Consider the following 19,095-nt stretch of genomic DNA (forward strand, 5'->3'; position numbering starts at 1 on the left):
CAATGTATGATCAGTGATACATAGAGAAGATATTCTCCATTGATTTGGCTGTCCCATTCATCACTTACTGATGCTGGTCTGTTAGCTTACAGACTTGATGTGATAAACTAGGTTATACTTCCCTAAGATAAGGAAGTCTAGGGTGGAATTCCTTGCAAATTGATTTGTCATATTGTAACGGTTAACAGTTACAATCGAGACAACTGTCGTTAATAATATATGGATACCAGAATTACGTAAGTAGTTGGATATTGTAATATATTCTCTATGTACTGTTTGTCTTGTAAATTTTTGTACCATGGACTTTTTTCCAATCCTCACAGAATTACAACCCACTCTTTCTGCTAAGGTAAGTAGCAAGATGAAAGATTTTAAGCTCTTTCTATGAAACTATTTCTGGATAAATTTGTTAAAATTCAGCTTTCAATATCCAATTTTCTCCTGCTTCTTAGACATTCGTAGGCTGGTCACTTGGGACATTTTGTAGCCGGGGATTTATTAAAGATCATATTAATTGTAAATAGAGTTCTAAAAAGTCCAATAAAGGCACATTATATTGTCATGAGTAAACAGTTGTTGAGGTCAACTTACCAATCCTCCTCTGCCTATAGAAGCCCATTTACAAGCCATCCTTTACTCATTGATGTCCACACACCAATCATCCCTTACCAATTAAAGTTCACTTACCAGTTGTTCCCATCCTATAGAAGTCACTTACCCATCATCACCTTCCGAAAGAAATCACTTACCCATCAACACGTACCTATAGAAGTCACTTACCCATTGTTGCCTACCTATAGAAGTCACTTACCCATCGTCACCTACCTATAGAAGTCACTTACCCAGCGTCACCTCCCTAAACAAGTCACTTACCCATCGTCACCTACCTATAGAAGTCACTTACCCATCGTCACCTACCTATAGAAGTCACTTACCCATTGTTGCCTACCTATAGAAGTCACTTACCCATCGTCACCTACCTATAGAAGTCACTTACCCAGCGTCACCTCCCTAAACAAGTCACTTACCCATCGTCACCTACCTATAGAAGTCACTTACCCATCGTCACCTACCTATCGAAGTCACTTACCCATCATCACCTACGTATTGAAGTCACTAACCCATCGTCACCTACCTATAGAAGTCACTTACCCATCGTCACCTACCTAAACAAGTCACTTGCCCATCGTCACCTACCTATAGAAGTCACTTACCCATCGTCACCTCCCTAAACAAGTCACTTACCCATCATCACCTACCTATAGAAGTCACTTACCCATCGTCACCTACCTATCGAAGTCACTTACCCATCATCACCTACGTATTGAAGTCACTAACCCATCGTCACCTACCTATAGAAGTCACTTACCCATCGTCACCTACCTATAGAAGTCACTTACCCAGCGTCACCTACCTATAGAAGTCACTTATCCATCGTCACCTGCCTAAACAAGTCACTTACCCATCGTTACCTACCTATAGAAGTCACTTACCCATCGTCACCTACCTATAGAAGTCACTTACCCAGCGTCACCTCCCTAAACATGTCACTTACCCATCGTCACCTACCTATAGAAGTCACTTACCCATCGTCACTTATCTATCGAAGTCACTGACCCATCGCACCTATCTATAGAAGTCACTTACCCATTGTCACCTACCTATAGAATTCACTTACCCATTGTCACCTACCTATTGAAGTCACTTACCCATCGTCACCTACCTATAGAAGTCACTTTCCCATTGTCACCTACCTATAGAAGTCACTTACCCATTGTCACCTACCTATAGAAGTCACTTATCCATTGTCACCTACCTATAGAAGTCACTTATCCATTGTCACCTACCTATAGAAGTCCCTTACCAATCGTTACCTACCTATAGAAGTCACTTATCCATTGTCACCTACCTATTGAAGTCACTTACCCATTGTCACCTACCTATAGAAGTCACTTATCCATTGTCACCTACCTATAGAAGTCACTTATATCCATTGTCACCTACCTATAGAAGTCCCTTACCAATCGTTACCTACCTATAGAAGTCACTTATCCATTGTCACCTACCTATAGAAATCACTTATCTATTGTCACCTACCTATAGAAGTCCCTTACCAATCGTTACCTACCTATGAAATCTTCAGTCAGTCTCTAACCAGAAAAGTCCACTTACCAGTCGCCCCCTGCCCCTGATCCTTGAGTAGAAACAGAACCAGTTCTGTGACACATACAGGTTACCCTGTAGTAGGATATCTCCAAGGAAGGCACATGAGAAATCTGAAAAATACAAAATCATGATATGGTTGTCAGAAAATGCACAAATGAACACAGGATTAGTCTTATACAGTGTCTGTGACACCCAAAGTGTTATATCTGTGACACCCACAGTGTTATGTCTGTGACACCCACAGTGTTGTCTGTGACCCCCACAGTGTTATGTCTGTGACACCCACAGTGATATGTCTGTGACACCCACAGTGTTATGTCTGTGACTCCCACAGTGTTGTCTGTGACACCCATAGTGTTATGTCTGTGACCCCCACAGTGTTATGTCTGTGACTCCCACAGTGTTGTCTGTGACACCCACAGTGTTATGTCTGTAACACCCACAGTGTTATGTCTGTGACTCCCACAGTGTTATGTCTGTAACACCCACAGTGTTATGTCTGTGACATCCACAGTGTTATGTCTGTGATCCCCACAGTGTTATGTCTGTTACCCCCACAGTGCTATGTCTGTAACCCCCACAGTGTTATGTCTGTGACAACCTCAGTGTTATGTCTGTAACACCCAAAGTGTTTGTCTGTGATACCCACAGTGTTATGTCTGTAACCCCCACAGTGTTATGTCTGTGACAACCTCAGTGTTATGTCTGTGATACCCACAGTGTTATGTCTGTAACCCCGACAGTGTTATGTCTGTGACAACCTCAGTGTTATGTCTGTGATACCCACAGTTTCATGTCTGTGACCCCTTCAGCATTATGTCTGTGACAACCTCAGTGTTGTCTCTGACACCCACAGTGTTATGTCTGTAACCATCACAGTGTTATGTCTGTGACAAGCTCAGTGTTATGTCTGTGGTACCCACAGTGTTATGTCTGTGACCCCTTCAGCATTATGTCTGTGACAACCTCATTGTTGTGTCTGTGACAACCTCAGTGTTATGTCGGTGACCCCCCAAAGTGTCATGCCTGTGACCACCAAAGCATTGTCTGTGACAACCTCAGTGATGTGTCTGTGACCCCCCAAAGTGTCATGTCTGTGACCACCAAAGCATTGTCTGTGACAACCTCAGTGATGTGTCTGTGACAACCTCAGTGTTATGTCTGTGACCCTCCAAAGTGTTAAACCTGTATGCCCTGAGTGTTATGTCTGTTGCCACAGTATTCGGTATTGTGCTTGAATACAAATGATATCTTTATAACTTTCAACTTGTGCAATAAATATTGCTTTGAATACTTTACTTAAACCAATATTTGAATTGTATCTCTTTTGTAAAACCCTGGATACAATTTAATTTTTCACAAAAATTTTCAAAAGCAGAAAAAAGAAGAGTTTTTGTGCTTTAGGAGTGGTCTCGCAAGGAGATTTAATGATGATTTATGTCAACGGACTCAAACTATACTGGTGTACACAGAGGAAATGTCTTCGTATAGAGCAGTGTGAATTATTACACTACATGAAAACCTTGAGGTCCCATCAAACAGGGACTAGGCGAACCCTTTGTCAAGTCAGAAAGGATCAATTTCAGTTGATATAATAAAATATTGATTGAGGATTTTAAATCCATATATCATCCGAGACATTTTTGTTGAATACACAATCAATACTACGGCAGGCATTCTATCTTTTCCGTGATATAAAAGGATAATCAAATAAACCATGTTTTAGTTGTAAGTAGTTCAGCTTATAACTGGAAAAGATTAATAAATAGAGATCAATATTATGTGTACAATCTCATCAACTACAGTGTAGATACAATATTAAAACTATTGTGACATTCACACCATAAGGTGAGTGTCAATGAGCTCCATGTGGCGGTAGTTCACCCTACATTCAATACATCTATATAACATAGATAAAACTATTCCATGTTAATTACATTATTTAAATCCTGTGACTTAAGACCACAGTGACAGACTTCTAAGACCACAGTGACTAACTCCTAAGACCACAGTAACTGACTCCTAAGACCACAGTGACTGACTCCTAAGACCACAGTGACTAACTCCTAAGGCCACAGTGACTGATTCCTAAGACCACAATGACTAATTCCTAAGACTACAGTGACAAATTCCTAAGACCACAGTGACTGACTCCTGAGACCACAGTGACTAACTTCTAAGACCACAGTGACTAACTTCTAAGACCACAGTGAAAAAACCCTAAGACCACAGTAACTGCTTCCTAAGAACACAGTCACTGATTCCTAAGACCCCAGTGACTGATTCTTAGGACCACAGTGACTAACTCCTAAGACCACAGTGACAAACTCCTAAGACCACAGTGACTGACTCCTGAGACCACAGTGACTAACTCCTAAGACCACAGTGACTGACTCCTAAGACCACAGTGACTGACTCCTAAGACCACAGTGACTAACTCCTAAGGCCACAGTGACTGATTCCTAAGACCACAATGACTAACTCCTAAGACTACAGTGACAAACTCCTAAGACCACAGTGACTGACTCCTGAGACCACAGTGACTAACTTCTAAGACCACAGTGACTAACTTCTAAGACCACAGTGAAAAAACCCTAAGACCACAGTGACTGACTCCTGAGACCACAGTGACTAACTCCTAAGACCACAGTGACTGACTCCTGAGACCACAGTGACTAACTTCTAAGACCACAGTGACTAACTTCTAAGACCACAGTGAAAAAATCCTAAGACCACAGTAACTGCTTCCTAAGACCCCAGTGACTGATTCCTAAGACCCCAGTGACTGATTCTTAGGACCACAGTGACTAACTCCGAAGACCACAGTGACAAACTCCTAAGACCACAGTGACTGACTCCTGAGACTACAGTGACTAACTTCTAAGACCACAGCGACTGACTCCTAAGACCACAGTGACTGACTCCTAAGACCACAGTGACTGGCTTCTAAGACCACTGTGACTGATTCCTAAGACAATAGTGACTGACTCCTAAGACCACAGTGACTGACTCCTAAGACCACAGTGACTGATTCCTATGACCACAGTGACTGACTCCTAAGACCACAGTGACTAACTCCTAAGACCACAGTGACTGACTCCTAAGACCACAGCGACTGACTTCTAAGACCACAGCAACTGACTTCTAAGACCAGAGTGACTGACTTCTAAGGCCACAGTGACTGACTTCTAAGACCAAAGCGACTGACTTCTAAGACCACAGTGACTAACTCCTAAGGCCACAGTGACTGACTCCTAAGACCACAGTGACTGACTCCTAAGACCACAGTGACTGACTCCTAAGACCACAGTGACTGACTCCTAAGACCACAGTGACTGACTCCTAAGACCACAGTGACTGACTCCTAAGACCAGAGTGACTGACTCCTAAGACCACAGCAACTGACTTCTAAGACCACAGCGACTGACTTCTAAGACCACAGTGACTGACTCCTAAGACCACAGTGACTGACTCCTAAGACCACAGTGACTGACTAATGGAGAGACATTAGGAACATTTCATAGTATTGTACCCTTTTCAAAGGCATATAAAAAAGTAGTAAAACCAGGTGTGCAGGCAACTTGATCACATCAGTATAGAATCAAGTTTATTTGGATGAAAAAAGCATTCTTGACAAAATAACACTGATTGATGGACAAACAGACCAATGAAAGGACAGACAAACAGCCTACCAATAGAGAGATGAGCAGTCTAGTGATGATTGGACAGATAGTTTATTAATTGATGGACAGACAGACCAATGAATGCGCACATATCGTCTACAATGGATCATGGATGGACGGTCTATGAATGGATAGCGAATCAAACAGTCTACCAATGGATGGACAAACAAACAGTATATGACAGACAAATGGGTAGCTAATAGTTACTAACTTATAATTTCCTCCAAAAAAACGATTTTGTTAATACTGGAATCTTTGCTAGAACAGGAACAGAATATGAAATCCAATTAAAGAAAGTCATTTCCTACTGGATGATGTACCATAGTAGAAACCGTTTCTTACTGGCAAGGCAATTGAATTACCTCAAACTAATGCATAGTGTTGAAAAGGCCATTGTACAAACCTTGTCAACAAAGACTTAAGAATTTACAATTCAAACAACATGGTGTTACTATTGATCCAATCTACCTTTGTTGAACCTAATGTGTAAAATCTATCTAGATGTTATATTACCTCAGAAGATTTTAATACACCTTTTAATTGTATTTCTAGACAATTTTATCTTTAATTTTTAAAATAAATCTGACTTCAAAAGGTTTAAAACAAATCTGAGAAGATAATGCAAGAAAGATATGCAGGTCCTGTTAAAGTCACTATGGTATTGGAAAAGGTTTACAGAACAGACCTGGTTGATATGGTGACATCGATTCGGATATTGCAAAAAACATCATAACAATAGTAATAACCATTTCTTTTTTTTTGGCTCTTTGTGGGAAAACCGCCTTCCAGTGAATACAACGCTGCGATGGAATATCACACCAACAGCAGAAACGTTACTGTTTGTCGCTGTGCACCAATACTACTGTAATGCCAGTAATTTAAAAATCTCCAGACATCCAATTCCAAATTGCAACCATCCCCTAAAGGCCAAATAAAAGATGGTGGCTTCATCTGATTGCTGGTCCAACGTAGTTGTTAACACTAGGATAATTTCAATTTTTTAACAATATGAGACTACCAAAGACACTTTACTTCACTGAAGAATGCCTCTGATGTGTGGAGATGACAATCAATGTTCTAGATATATACTGGATTGGTAAACCATATATCACACTTCTATAAAATTTCAACACAAAAATATAAAATCGGTATCTCTGATATTATACACAGATTACAACATAAGTACAGAGGGACAGGCTGGAGTCAGCTTTCATCTAATAGAAAATCAATTCTTCTGAACACCCACCAGTATTATCATTATGGTTGCTATTGCTTCTACAAGAGAAACGTACTTAATGAGGGCAAACCTTTCTGACAAATATAGATACATTGTGTATAAACATAGTGATCAGATGTCAAAATCAAGGATGACTATCTATGGCCAAGAATATATTATTTAAATTCGTTTGTTGTGTTTATCGTAATATGAACAACCAAGGTTACTTTCAGGTGGGTTTCCCTGTGGTAGCACGTGAATACCTCACTGAACAAAATGCATTAGCTCTGTTGCATGCCATCCAGAGCAATTAGGGCAAAGTAACTTTTGCTGAAGGACACAAGCACATCATCACAGACCGGTCTCAGTTTCCTGAGAAACACACTTGCCACAATAGAGAGCACTAAACCACACATACCTGAGGTTATGTAGACAAATGCTCTAATGGAAAGACCCATCTCAGCCCCCTATGGCCAATCTTTTACCTTTTATAGATTCAAAATTGTGCAGGTAACAATTGCTTTAAAAGAATCAAAGAAATTTGAGAAATATGTATCTAGACATAGTAACATCAAATTTGAATTGCCGGTCTTCTGTTTTTCTGATCCATCTTAAAATTTACCAGGTAAATCTAAAGATAAAGGGAAACCTAAAAAAAACCCTAAAGTAGGTCACACCTGCAATCTCTAGGAACTTAATTATCATACAGCTACCCTGATCTGAATTAAATAGCATAGAGTCATTTCAAATGATACAAACACCACACACAAGTTTGGCTAATTAAGTCAATTATGTAACAGTAATATGATAAGGAAATAAAAACACAAAGAGATCAACACAAAGGAGCAACTGTACTTACAGTCAATGGGGTCCTCTGTCTCAGTGACAGACTTAAAGAGTTTGTGAAACTTTTCTGCCCTGGATCTGCTTATTGTTGGAAAGGACTCCTTTAATAAAGGAAAACAGATTTTATAAAACCATATTTTTAAATCGGTAACCTGCAAGACTACCACAGAAAACATTTTTTTACATACGGATAAGGACAGAAAAAAAAAACAGTCTAAAGCTATGCAGAGGATTGGACATTCTCACTTTTCTGTTCAGGAATGATAATTTTACCATCACCCCTATTTTCTGTTCTCTTTTTTGTGTGTGTGGTTATAAACACCAACACATATGTATAGTGTATAAATACAATGTAATGTTTTACACAGGTCATCATGACCAGACAGTTACAGAATAATAGTTCTAAAAAATAATGCATATATATATATACATATTCAAACCATATTTAGATAAAATTTGTAAAGTTAAAAAGTTTTATTTTATTCAGAAAGCTGGTCAGCATAGAACATATAATTTAATTTCTACACCTTGAGGAAATTCCATACAAGCAAATGGTATATATTCAAGCTTTGGTTTCTTTCATTGTTTGTGTTTGACGCTAGTCCAAACATCTTGACTTTAGAACATTAATTTTAACACACGAACATATCAAAGGTATTCTCTTAGACACTGTAAAGGTTGTTCTTTATTTCATGGTTCAAAATTTTGCAGTTTTACTTAAAAACTAAAATAAACTCATATCCTTTCTGATAAGTTATCAAACAGATTATGGTACTCTCAAATCTGTATTTCAAAGTTTTCAATCATTCTCAGAAATAGTTAGCAATACTGAACATTTATAATAACTGAAAGTCTTGTCTACAATCTGTATCATCACCCTCACAACAATAGAGAATATATCAAAGGTAGCAAATATGAATATAAAAAAGTTACTTCTTGTTCACCAGACCAAAACAATACGCTACTTACTCTGTTTGAGTCCTTTCTGCTCATCACTGATGACTGTGATCTGTAAAATACAAAGAAGAACTTTAGAACAATTACATTAGATGTGTTATTTAGCTATAGATTTAACAGATAAATGTATAGCATTGTAAACTAACCATTTAGCAGCAAGTATACAAAATAGAAGTTTTGCGAACCTTGGTAAAATGATAACTAAGCCATTTTTTATATTAAAAATATCAACAAAGGGAAGCAACTATGTCTATATTTAGATGCAAGATGCATTTTTAATATGAAATTTTCTGTCAAAGAATTTCTCTGTATTTGAGTTTAAAGTATCATACTGTTCAAAATTTTCTTCCTTACAACATGCAACTAAAGGTCATATATAAAGACTGCATTCACAGATCATCAGATCACCCAAGTACACATTTAAAGTGTCATCACACTGACATGCTATAACCTGACACAGATACATGATACTCCATCCTGTAACTCCAGTGATGTTGGGCTGTTCAGTCATTACTGCTCATGAAATTCTGGACATCAAGAAGCTTATTCTTTAATGTTGCTTTATGTCCTATGTGGGCCACAAAGTCACAACCCAAAGGAAGAGGGCTAGTGATTAAGATGGTCAGAACCCTGAAAGGCTTTTTGGTCTTTCTTTTTCACAATGCCGTATAGCAGTCTAAAATGGTGCAGTACATTAGTATGTTGTCTGCAGTAAGTTGTCTATTTCATAGCACAGATGACACAAAAGCTGGCTCTGTCCCCTTCAGTTTAGTCTGATGAATATGCATATTTTGAACGCAAAATGAGGTTATGTGAAGGGTGACATCAAAATATTACTTCCGCAACACTCTATTTTCCTAAGACACTACAGGTCATGCCTATATTCATTTACTAATGTTCAAATAGAAACTTACTTTCGTATATAAAGTGTTGTTTATATAATGCTGTATGACAAACAAAAAATAAAGTCCATTTCTTTCTTTCTTTTTGAATCTATTTTGAAAGGGGTGCAACAATGGGACAGGGCTATATGCAGTTATGTGAATGAACTTGTTGGTAATGATTCATAGTCTTTAGTTAAAATAACTACCTATTTTCCAGGTTATAAGCCTCACCGGTATATAAACAGCAGGGCCGATTTTCAGCAATTCTTTTATAAACATATTTGCTGTGGTTCTAGATGAGCTGTTTCAGTCACAAACACATGACAGAGAGGATCTCTTCAAAAAACTTGGTACTGAGGTCTCATACTGGTATCCTTGGTTTCTGGAAGTGTGACATGTTACAGTAACCAAAATTATCAGGGTGTGAAGCTACCCAGGTCCATATTGCACGTGGTACACCTTATACGTAACCGTCTGGGACCAATGTCCAGACGATACTCTTCTCTTTTATTTCATTTCATTCTGCCGAATTTTTTTCGTCCATGTATATGCCACATCGGTATTTAAGCTACATGTCTAACCATAGAGGAAAAAACCAAGTGCTTATAATCCGGAAAATACAGTATAGGCCATACCGGTATATAAGCTGCATGTCTGACTCATGAGGAAAAAAAAGGTGCTCCCCCCCTCCCTGCACCCCACATGACCTGGAAAATACAGCACAATTGCCTGCCACATTGAAATTTCACCATCCACATTTTCACTATAGTATATGAATAGGCATCATTCCCTAGTGTTGCTACCGTATCATCAGTATGGATATCCTTAGGTGCTAGACCTTATGCAAATATTGAATCTCTGTACTTTCAGTGATTTTGTCCATTTTGCTAAAGTCACTTGCCTTGTTTATTATTGAGTGCTACCAATGTAAACTGATCAAATGACACCAGTCTTTGGGTACACAGCTTTAAATAGTATAGCTAAAAAACAGACATCCCTGCTTTAAATTCTTCAATACAACTTATCAATCAGCCCTCATGCCACAGGGACAGCAGAACCATCTGTGTGCCCTGCCACTGAGCTGGGACAGATGAAAGTAAGGGATATTCCAAAAATAAAGTGGTTCATGAATAACTAGATAAAGGGACAGAAAGCCTGATGGACAGAGCGTCGCAAACGTTTTTTCTGTATCTTGTATATAATGTCAACAATTTAGGCCCATGGTATCACTGAGTCATTCATTATTTGTCTCTATCTACTTCCAATTGGTTTTAAAAAGTGCCATTCATTTATGTGTTTTGTAAAATCTTCGAAAGTAGCAGAAAATTATCTAACATTGCAGCAGTATCTCATGTCTAGAATTATCGGACAGATCCACTAAGGGTACAGATAGGAGATTTACTTAACAAGTTTAAAATGAATAAGTATTGCAATCTTCAACAAAAAATTAAATTTAAAAAAACTCTTTTTAAAATATTAACCCAAATATTCATATTGAATACAGATTGATCATCAACATGTTACACATTCCTTACACTTTCCTGTGATCCCCTAGACCCCAATGGAATAAACCCTTCTATCCCAATTTCAGTGTTGAAACATTAGAGGACCTTGGACTATTGGCAAGAATTTGGTTATAACCAGCAAATTCAGCGATCAATATCGCTCAACATGGACAGACTCCATTTCAGTCCTAATTAACACTGAAAGCCTTTTACTGCTGAATAGTACTTTGAAATGTTTCTAAGGAAGTATGTAATCGAGGAAACAAACTGTTTTACTGTTTCTCAAAGACAGACAGACAACTGAGTGTATACAACCTTAAAATCAATATTCTTGTGAAGGATTTACTGATGTTGCGGGTACTATTAATTGACCAATTCATATGTTAACAAAATGAACAAGAGGGATCTTGGCCTCCACCATTGTTTGATCCTTATTTGCTCTTTGAAAGTTGGATCTTTTCCATTCTTTTCTCTTCTCTTCTCTGTTTTTGCTCTTAATGATAAGACATTTGAACATAGCTTTGCAAAAATAGCAATGATAATCTTTACCTGCCAAATCCAAAATGAATGCCTGAAAGCCACTTTGTTTTTTCTGATCACTCCCAAAATCAAACAGGCACAAGAAGAGACCAAAGGGAACATATGTATGAAATTTGAGTGATCAATTCAGTAGGTCTCGAAAAATAGCAAAAACAAAATTTCAAATCAAAATCCAAGATGGCCATCTGTCAGCCATTTTGTTTTTTTTATCAGATCCAAAATCAAATGGGCACAAGGGACCAACGGAAACCTAAATATGAAATTTGACAGAGATTCATCAAGTACATTGCAAGAAATAATGATAACAACCTTCATTGAAAAAATTAAAGATGGCCACCTGTCAACCATCTTGTTTTTCTGATCAGTCCCAAAATCAAACATGCACAACTAGGGATCAAAGGGAACCTGCATATGAAATTTGAAAGATCCATCAAGTACATCTCAAGAAATAACGATAATAAAAATTGTTTACAGATGGACGGATGGACCACAGACCATGGACGTAGGACAATTTGCATAGCCCATCATCTGATGATCATGGTGGGCTAAAAATGGTTAAAATTTTATATGAATTTTCATGTAATTGTTCATTACATTAGTGCTATTATTAGTATCTATAATTATCATTTGCTATGGAAAACAAGCACTGATCATGTTTAAACAGATGTTTGGAAAAGCAATCAAATTTGAAATTAATAAAAATATCTGATTTAACAGAATTATTGTGTACGAGTAAATAAACTATTTTTATTAATTTGTCTGACACCAACATGCAGCACCATTATAAAAAAAAGCATTAAAAAAGATTGTGAAGGTTACTTACTGCATAATACCACATGTATATTAGTTAGATCCATCAGAATCATCACATAAAATCCAAAACAGAAAGATTAAATCCGATGAATACTTCAACGAAATGTTTATTTCAAAATATTTTCATGTATGATCATTCTTCTGAAGCTTTCAACCATGATGTGTAAAATTGTGCAATAGCATGCACCATATTTCCCAATAAAAATCTGGTACACACAATGACGCTTGCCTGTCCATTGGTTGTAATGTCATTATGACCCCAATCATACCTATCATTCGATTAATTGGCCAATTGAATTACAGACATTTTATGTCCTATATATTCCCCCACACAAGCACTAAATATAGTTTCCCATACAATCATTCAATATTGCAATGTGGACATAAACCTCTGCTCTAAAATGTTTTTAAATGTAAACAAAAAAAATCTATTTAGATTTTAAGCTTGAATGAGATTCTAATCAAACCTAAAATACAGTATGTAACTGAAGGACCAAGAAGCTCAGGCCACAGTGTATTCCTAATCAAACAATGGTTTCTATAATGTACATACTGGGCAAGAATGAGTTCAAACAAAAGACATCACACACAAGGTACTAATGAAATGTATGGTTAGATTGAATTGGGTAATATTTGGCAGGTTCTATATATACATGGCCGTAAGGAACATTTGTACCACTCAGCAAGCTGAATATAAAGCACTCTACCTTAAAGCATTTAGGCATTAACTAGAACAAGCAGAACACAGGTTAAATCACAAAGCCAGCACAGTTCAATTTAAAGGGATTGAAACAGCACTTTACATTTTTATTCAAACTGAAGAAAAACAAAAATAATTTAAAGTAAAGTACTTTTCATTTACATCTGAAATGTTTTCTTTCTGAATACTTGTATAAGAATGATTGAAGCCATTAAAACCAAACGAGATCCAAGAGATCTTTCGACACCTATGTTGAATCTTGATCCTTGTCTTTATGGTGTAAAGGATATAATCATACCTCCAGGACATCAAATATTTATTATTTAAACTGGAGCAAAAGCTATACAATTAAATTTGGTTACACAATATTTGCCCAAATATTATGTTCGTACAGGTATTTCACATGAAGTAAATTTGGCATTCAACAAAGACATTTTGACCTCAAACACCAACAGCCTACTTGTTATTAATATAGAAATATGTTAAGAAAAAGCCTTAGCTTTAAAAAAGTCAAAAATCAAAATGGCAAAAGGATTTCAGTGTTTTACGCTCTGAAAATAGCCACAGTGGCAGTAGCAGCCATCTTGATTATCATATCAAGCTGAGAAGGTGGCATGTATAACAAGATCACAATCTGAAAGTGTTCAGTTCATTTCAAAATGTGCCTTAAAACCTCTGATATTCTTAACAACTAATAACTTCAAAAATCAAAATTCAAAATGGAACTAGTGGTCACCTTGTGTGAACTCCTAAGTTTTAGGAAGTTTTCTCAATAAGCTGACTTTAGTTTAGAGAAAGAAGTGACAGACAGACCTTTGACAAAAGACTGAAAGGATTGTTGACTTATCAGCAAAAATTTAACTAAGTATAATATTCTGGAACGAATATAGTCTAAAGTTTCTCATTCATTTCTCAACAATTTACAACTTAATTGGTTAAAAAACGTAAGTGAAAGTAAACTTTTATGTGCACACTGAACAGAAAATCCCATTTATCATCTTGAGAATCTATTGTTAAATGGTTTATGCTATCAAGTTGATTTTTAAACTTTCCTTATAACACATACTTATCTGTTTAGGATACATTAAAGTGATGATATTAAGTTGCTTTAATCATGTAGCAGTGTGATTTTTGACACGAACATGAAAACTGAAATATGAAACAGGCCTGTAAGGGTTGAATGCATTACAAGAGATAGCATTTATAACAGCGGATTTGTAGTATATAAGACTGATGAAATGAAAACACCTCAAGAGAAACTTCAAAGGGAGAATACTCTATCTGGAAAAGAAAATCTGCGGTAAAATTCTACTTGGAGATCATTGCTAGTGCATTTTTATCCTTTAATGTCTGTTTACTTGCCTCAATAAACTTCTTCTTGTGTACATGAAAGCTGCAGCCAACAAGTGACACCAAAACATGAAATGTTTTAGATCTCTGCTAAATTCATATTTCCAAATTTATTTCTCTGATCCTACTTGATCACACATTATCTTGGCCTAGTGACATCTCAAATTCTATGTGGTTAAAATATCTTCGCTTGCACTAAGAAGTCTTTCCCTATTGACCATGTACATTTATATGACATAACCCAAAAAATATTTCAACCCAACTTTGGTTAAAATCTGTGAAGCAGACAAAGAATTTGTAGTAACACAGTAATGTCAGTTCTCTCTATCTGTCTATTTTATCTTGGCCCAGCATGCATTTAGTGTGAACTCCAGGTATTATCAGAAGCTCAGCAGGAAAATCCTGTTTTGTACCACCTGAACACAAAAAATTTACGTATAGCATCAATACATATACCTTGATGTATAGCCGTGATACGTCAATATGAAACTTCAATTCATCTATATATAACATCAGAACATCAATATATCAATACTTCTACAAACCAATTACTCTCCAAAACGTTGCCACTTATTGATTGAAGAATAATGACATATGACCACCATTTTCATCAGCCGTAAGCAGTGCCATTTTTCTACTTCCTTGAGGTGGGCAGAAATCATACAAAATTGATTTTTGATGTTTTGGACAGATAAGCAGAACAACTGTATAGAATTTGACCCAGCTCATCCAAGGTGTGTCAAGGCAATCCCTACAATCGTTTGGACCCAATCACAAATGACATATCGTATGTTTTTCATAATGTTCTCTAAGTCCATATATATTTTCTTTTTGGATGAAAAGCGAGACTCATAGTTAGATAAACTGAATGCATGTACGGTTTTTTTGATTCACCCTTCTTATACATTACAAGAATATATCTGTACTTAAACAAGAACTTTTATTCTATGATATTCAGTATCAATGACTTTTCGCTAATTAAAATTTCTGAAGTTTCAATTTGACCTTCAAACAAATTCTATGTCTTCAGCATGTTGTACTGTCTAAATGAGAAGCTCAATTCTTTCTAATCTTAGTACACTAATTAGTTTTCCACAATCTGTATGGCACAATCATCAGTTCACCATCCAAATCTATCTCTCCTTCCAGCTTCTACAACATTAAACCATACATGGCTTCACCAAATCACCATCAGTTTTATTTTTTTTGTGACAATAAGATAATTAGGAACAGTGTAGTCTAGAGGTTAACAGTCTATATATTGATTGTATACATATCAAGTTCCATGACTTTCATCAGCATTAACATCACAGATTACTTTGACCAAGAGAGATAATTTCTATAGTTATTAAAATCCTGGGGCTGTAGGGTCACCACCTTCCTATATCATTTGCATATTAAATCAACTGATCTATAATGGGAGGCAGGGCACTGGATTCTACATAAATACAGAGAAAGGAAGGGCAATAGAATCAACAGATACACAGGGGAGGGAGGGCACTAGAATCAACAGATACACAGGGGAGGGAGGGCACTAGAATCAACAGATACACAGGGAGTAAGGAAACTTGAATCAACAGATACACAGGGGAGGGATGCATAATACTAGAATCAGCAGATCTACAGAGGAGGGAGGGCACTAGCATCAACAGATCTACAGAGGAGAGAGGCAGGGCACTAAAATCAACAGATCTACAGAGGGAGGCAGGGCACCAGAATCAACAGATCTACAGAGGAGGGAGGGCGCTAGCATCAATAGATACACAGAGGAGGGAGGGCGCTAGCATCAACTGATACACAAAGGAGGGAGGGCGCTAGCATCAAAAGATACACAGAGGAGGGAGGGCGCTAGCATCAACAGATACACAGAGGAGGGAGGCCGCTAGCATCAACAGAAACACAGAGGAGGGAGGGCACTAGCATCAACAAATACACAGAGGAGGGAGGCCGCTAGCATCAACAGAAACACAGAGGAGGGAGGGCACTAGCATCAACAGATACACAGGGAGTAAGGAAACTTGAATCAACAGATACACAGGGGAGGGATGCATAATACTAGAATCAGCAGATCTACAGAGGAGGGAGGGCACTAGCATCAACAGATCTACAGAGGAGAGAGGCAGGGCACTAAAATCAACAGATCTACAGAGGGAGGCAGGGCATCAGAATCAACAGATCTACAGAGGAGGGAGGGCGCTAGCATCAATAGATACACAGAGGAGGGAGGGCACTAGCATCAACAGATACACAGAGGAGGGAGGCCGCTAGCATCAACAGAAACACAGAGGAGGGAGGGCACTAGCATCAACAAATACACAGAGGAGGGAGGCCGCTAGCATCAACAGAAACACAGAGGAGGGAGGGCACTAGCATCAAGATACACAGAGTAGGAAGGGGGCTAGCATCAATAGATACACAGAGGAGGGAGGGCGCTAGCATCATCAGATACACAGAAGAGGGAAGGCGCTAGCATTAATAGATACACAGAGGAGGGAGGGCGCTAGCATCAACAGAAACACAAAGGAGGGAGGGCGCTAGCATCATCAGATACACAGAGGAGGGAAGGCGCTAGCATTAATAGATACACAGAGGAGGGAGGGCGCTAGCATCAACAGAAACACAGAGGACGGAGGGCACTAGCATCAATAGATACAGAGGAGGGAGGGCGCTAGCATCAATAGATACACAGAGGAGGGAGGGCGCTAGCATCATCAGATACACAGAGGAGGGAAGGCGTTAGCATCAACAGATACACAGAGGGAGGCAGGGCACTAGAATCAACAGATCTACAGAGTGAGGCAGGGCAGTAGAATCAACAGATCTACAGAGGAGGGAGGGTGCTAGCATCAACAGATACAGAGAGGGAGGCAGGGCACTAGAATCAACAAATCTACAGAGGGAGGCATGGCACTAGAATCAACAGATCTACAGAGGAGGGAGGGTGCTAGCATCAACAGATACACAGAGGGAGGCAGGGCAATAGCATCAACAGATCTACAGAGGGAGGCAGGGCACTAGGATCAACAGATCTACAGAGGGAGGCAGGGCACTAGAATCAACAGATCTACAGAGGAGGGAGGGCACTAGTATCAACAGATACACAAAGGTAGGCAGGGCCATAGCATCAAAAGAGGGAGGCAATATTTGGCCATATTCTGAAATGAATCCAATTGGGAATGGGTCCCATAGTTGGCTCCACAGAGCCCCAGAAAAAAGCTCTCCAGAAAATGCAAGGGCACACAGCCAGAATCAATCCTGATACACCTACTACTTAGTGCTATGCAGAAATTTGTATTGATTTTATAGTGAGCAAGTAATTAGAAATTAAATCATAGTATAACACAACAGGCACTACATTTCAAACGAAGGAAACATGGATAGATCTCAAATCAGTACAATCTGCATATCAAAACAGGTATAAATCTTCAGCATACAATTTTTTTTATTTTATTCACATATTAGCCACATTGAAATATAAATCACACTCTTTCTTTCGATGTGGTAACCATTATGTTTACCAAAGTCTGTTGATATAACAGACAACGGAAGGCAACTTGTCAAGATTGTCAGTGAAACATTTAATATAAGTTTGCAAATGAATTATACACAGATAATCCTTTATTTTATTGATGTGTTTCAACAAGAGATCCCAGAGGGATCTTGGTACCCACCATTTTTTTTATCTTTATTTGCCCTTTGAAAGATTATATATCTTTTCCCTTCTATTCTCTCCTCTGTTTTTGCTCTTAATGATAAGACATTTAAACATTCCTTTGCTAAAATAGCAATGATAATCTTTACCTGCTAAATCCAAAATGGCCACCTAGAAGCTATTTTCTTTCTTCTGATCAGTCCCAAAATCTAACGAGTAGCAAGAGCGACCACAGGGAACAATGTTACATAGACATGAAAGTTGAGAGATATCCATTCAGTACTTCTTAACAAATAGCAATAACAATCTTTACTAGGAACAAGAGGCCCACAGGGCCTGTATCGCTCACCTGGATCTTTTTGACCAACAGTACTATATCTGTGCATATGTTCCACAGTAGATGCTTAAAGCAATATGACAAATTACTGCAAATGGGTTCTGTTCCTTTGTAGTCAGACCCCTCATCTGTGCAATGTTGAATTTAGACTTTCTTATAATGTTTCAAGTTAAATATAATTGATAGCTTTCTTTTAAATCAAGGAAAGAAGATGGTCAAACAATATAGTAGAAAAACTCTTAGATATAGCTGGAGGGATGACCCAAGACAACAGAAGCTTACTTGCCCTTTAGATCATTGTTTACAAACACAGATACAAGATATTTGAGACTTGCACAAGTCAACAATATATAGCAACAATTAAATATAAAGACAGCAAAAATTAAGGTACATGTAATTATCAACCACAATCCTAACTAAAAACCAATAATAAAATGTTTCATGCA

At 37.9% G+C, this 19,095-nt stretch overlaps 1 protein-coding gene across 1 annotated transcript in view; it reads right to left on the minus strand.

Moving 5' to 3' along the window:
- The window catches only part of LOC132543341 (protein Aster-B-like), a 34,507-nt gene that overhangs the window by 6,821 nt on the left and 8,591 nt on the right, over positions 1 to 19,095 (minus strand). The window contains exons 2-4 of the mRNA XM_060206832.1: positions 8,881 to 8,920; positions 7,925 to 8,012; positions 2,173 to 2,276 (exon numbers count right to left, since the gene is read on the minus strand). Of these exons, the coding sequence (XP_060062815.1) occupies positions 2,173 to 2,276; positions 7,925 to 8,012; positions 8,881 to 8,920 (232 nt within the window). The remainder of the gene's footprint in view (positions 1 to 2,172; positions 2,277 to 7,924; positions 8,013 to 8,880; positions 8,921 to 19,095) is intronic.

Source organism: Ylistrum balloti, unplaced genomic scaffold, assembly GCF_031769215.1.
Source record: "Ylistrum balloti isolate Yb309-2 unplaced genomic scaffold, AGI_CSIRO_Ybal_v1 Utg369752, whole genome shotgun sequence".
Lineage (NCBI taxonomy): Eukaryota > Metazoa > Mollusca > Bivalvia > Pectinida > Pectinidae > Ylistrum > Ylistrum balloti.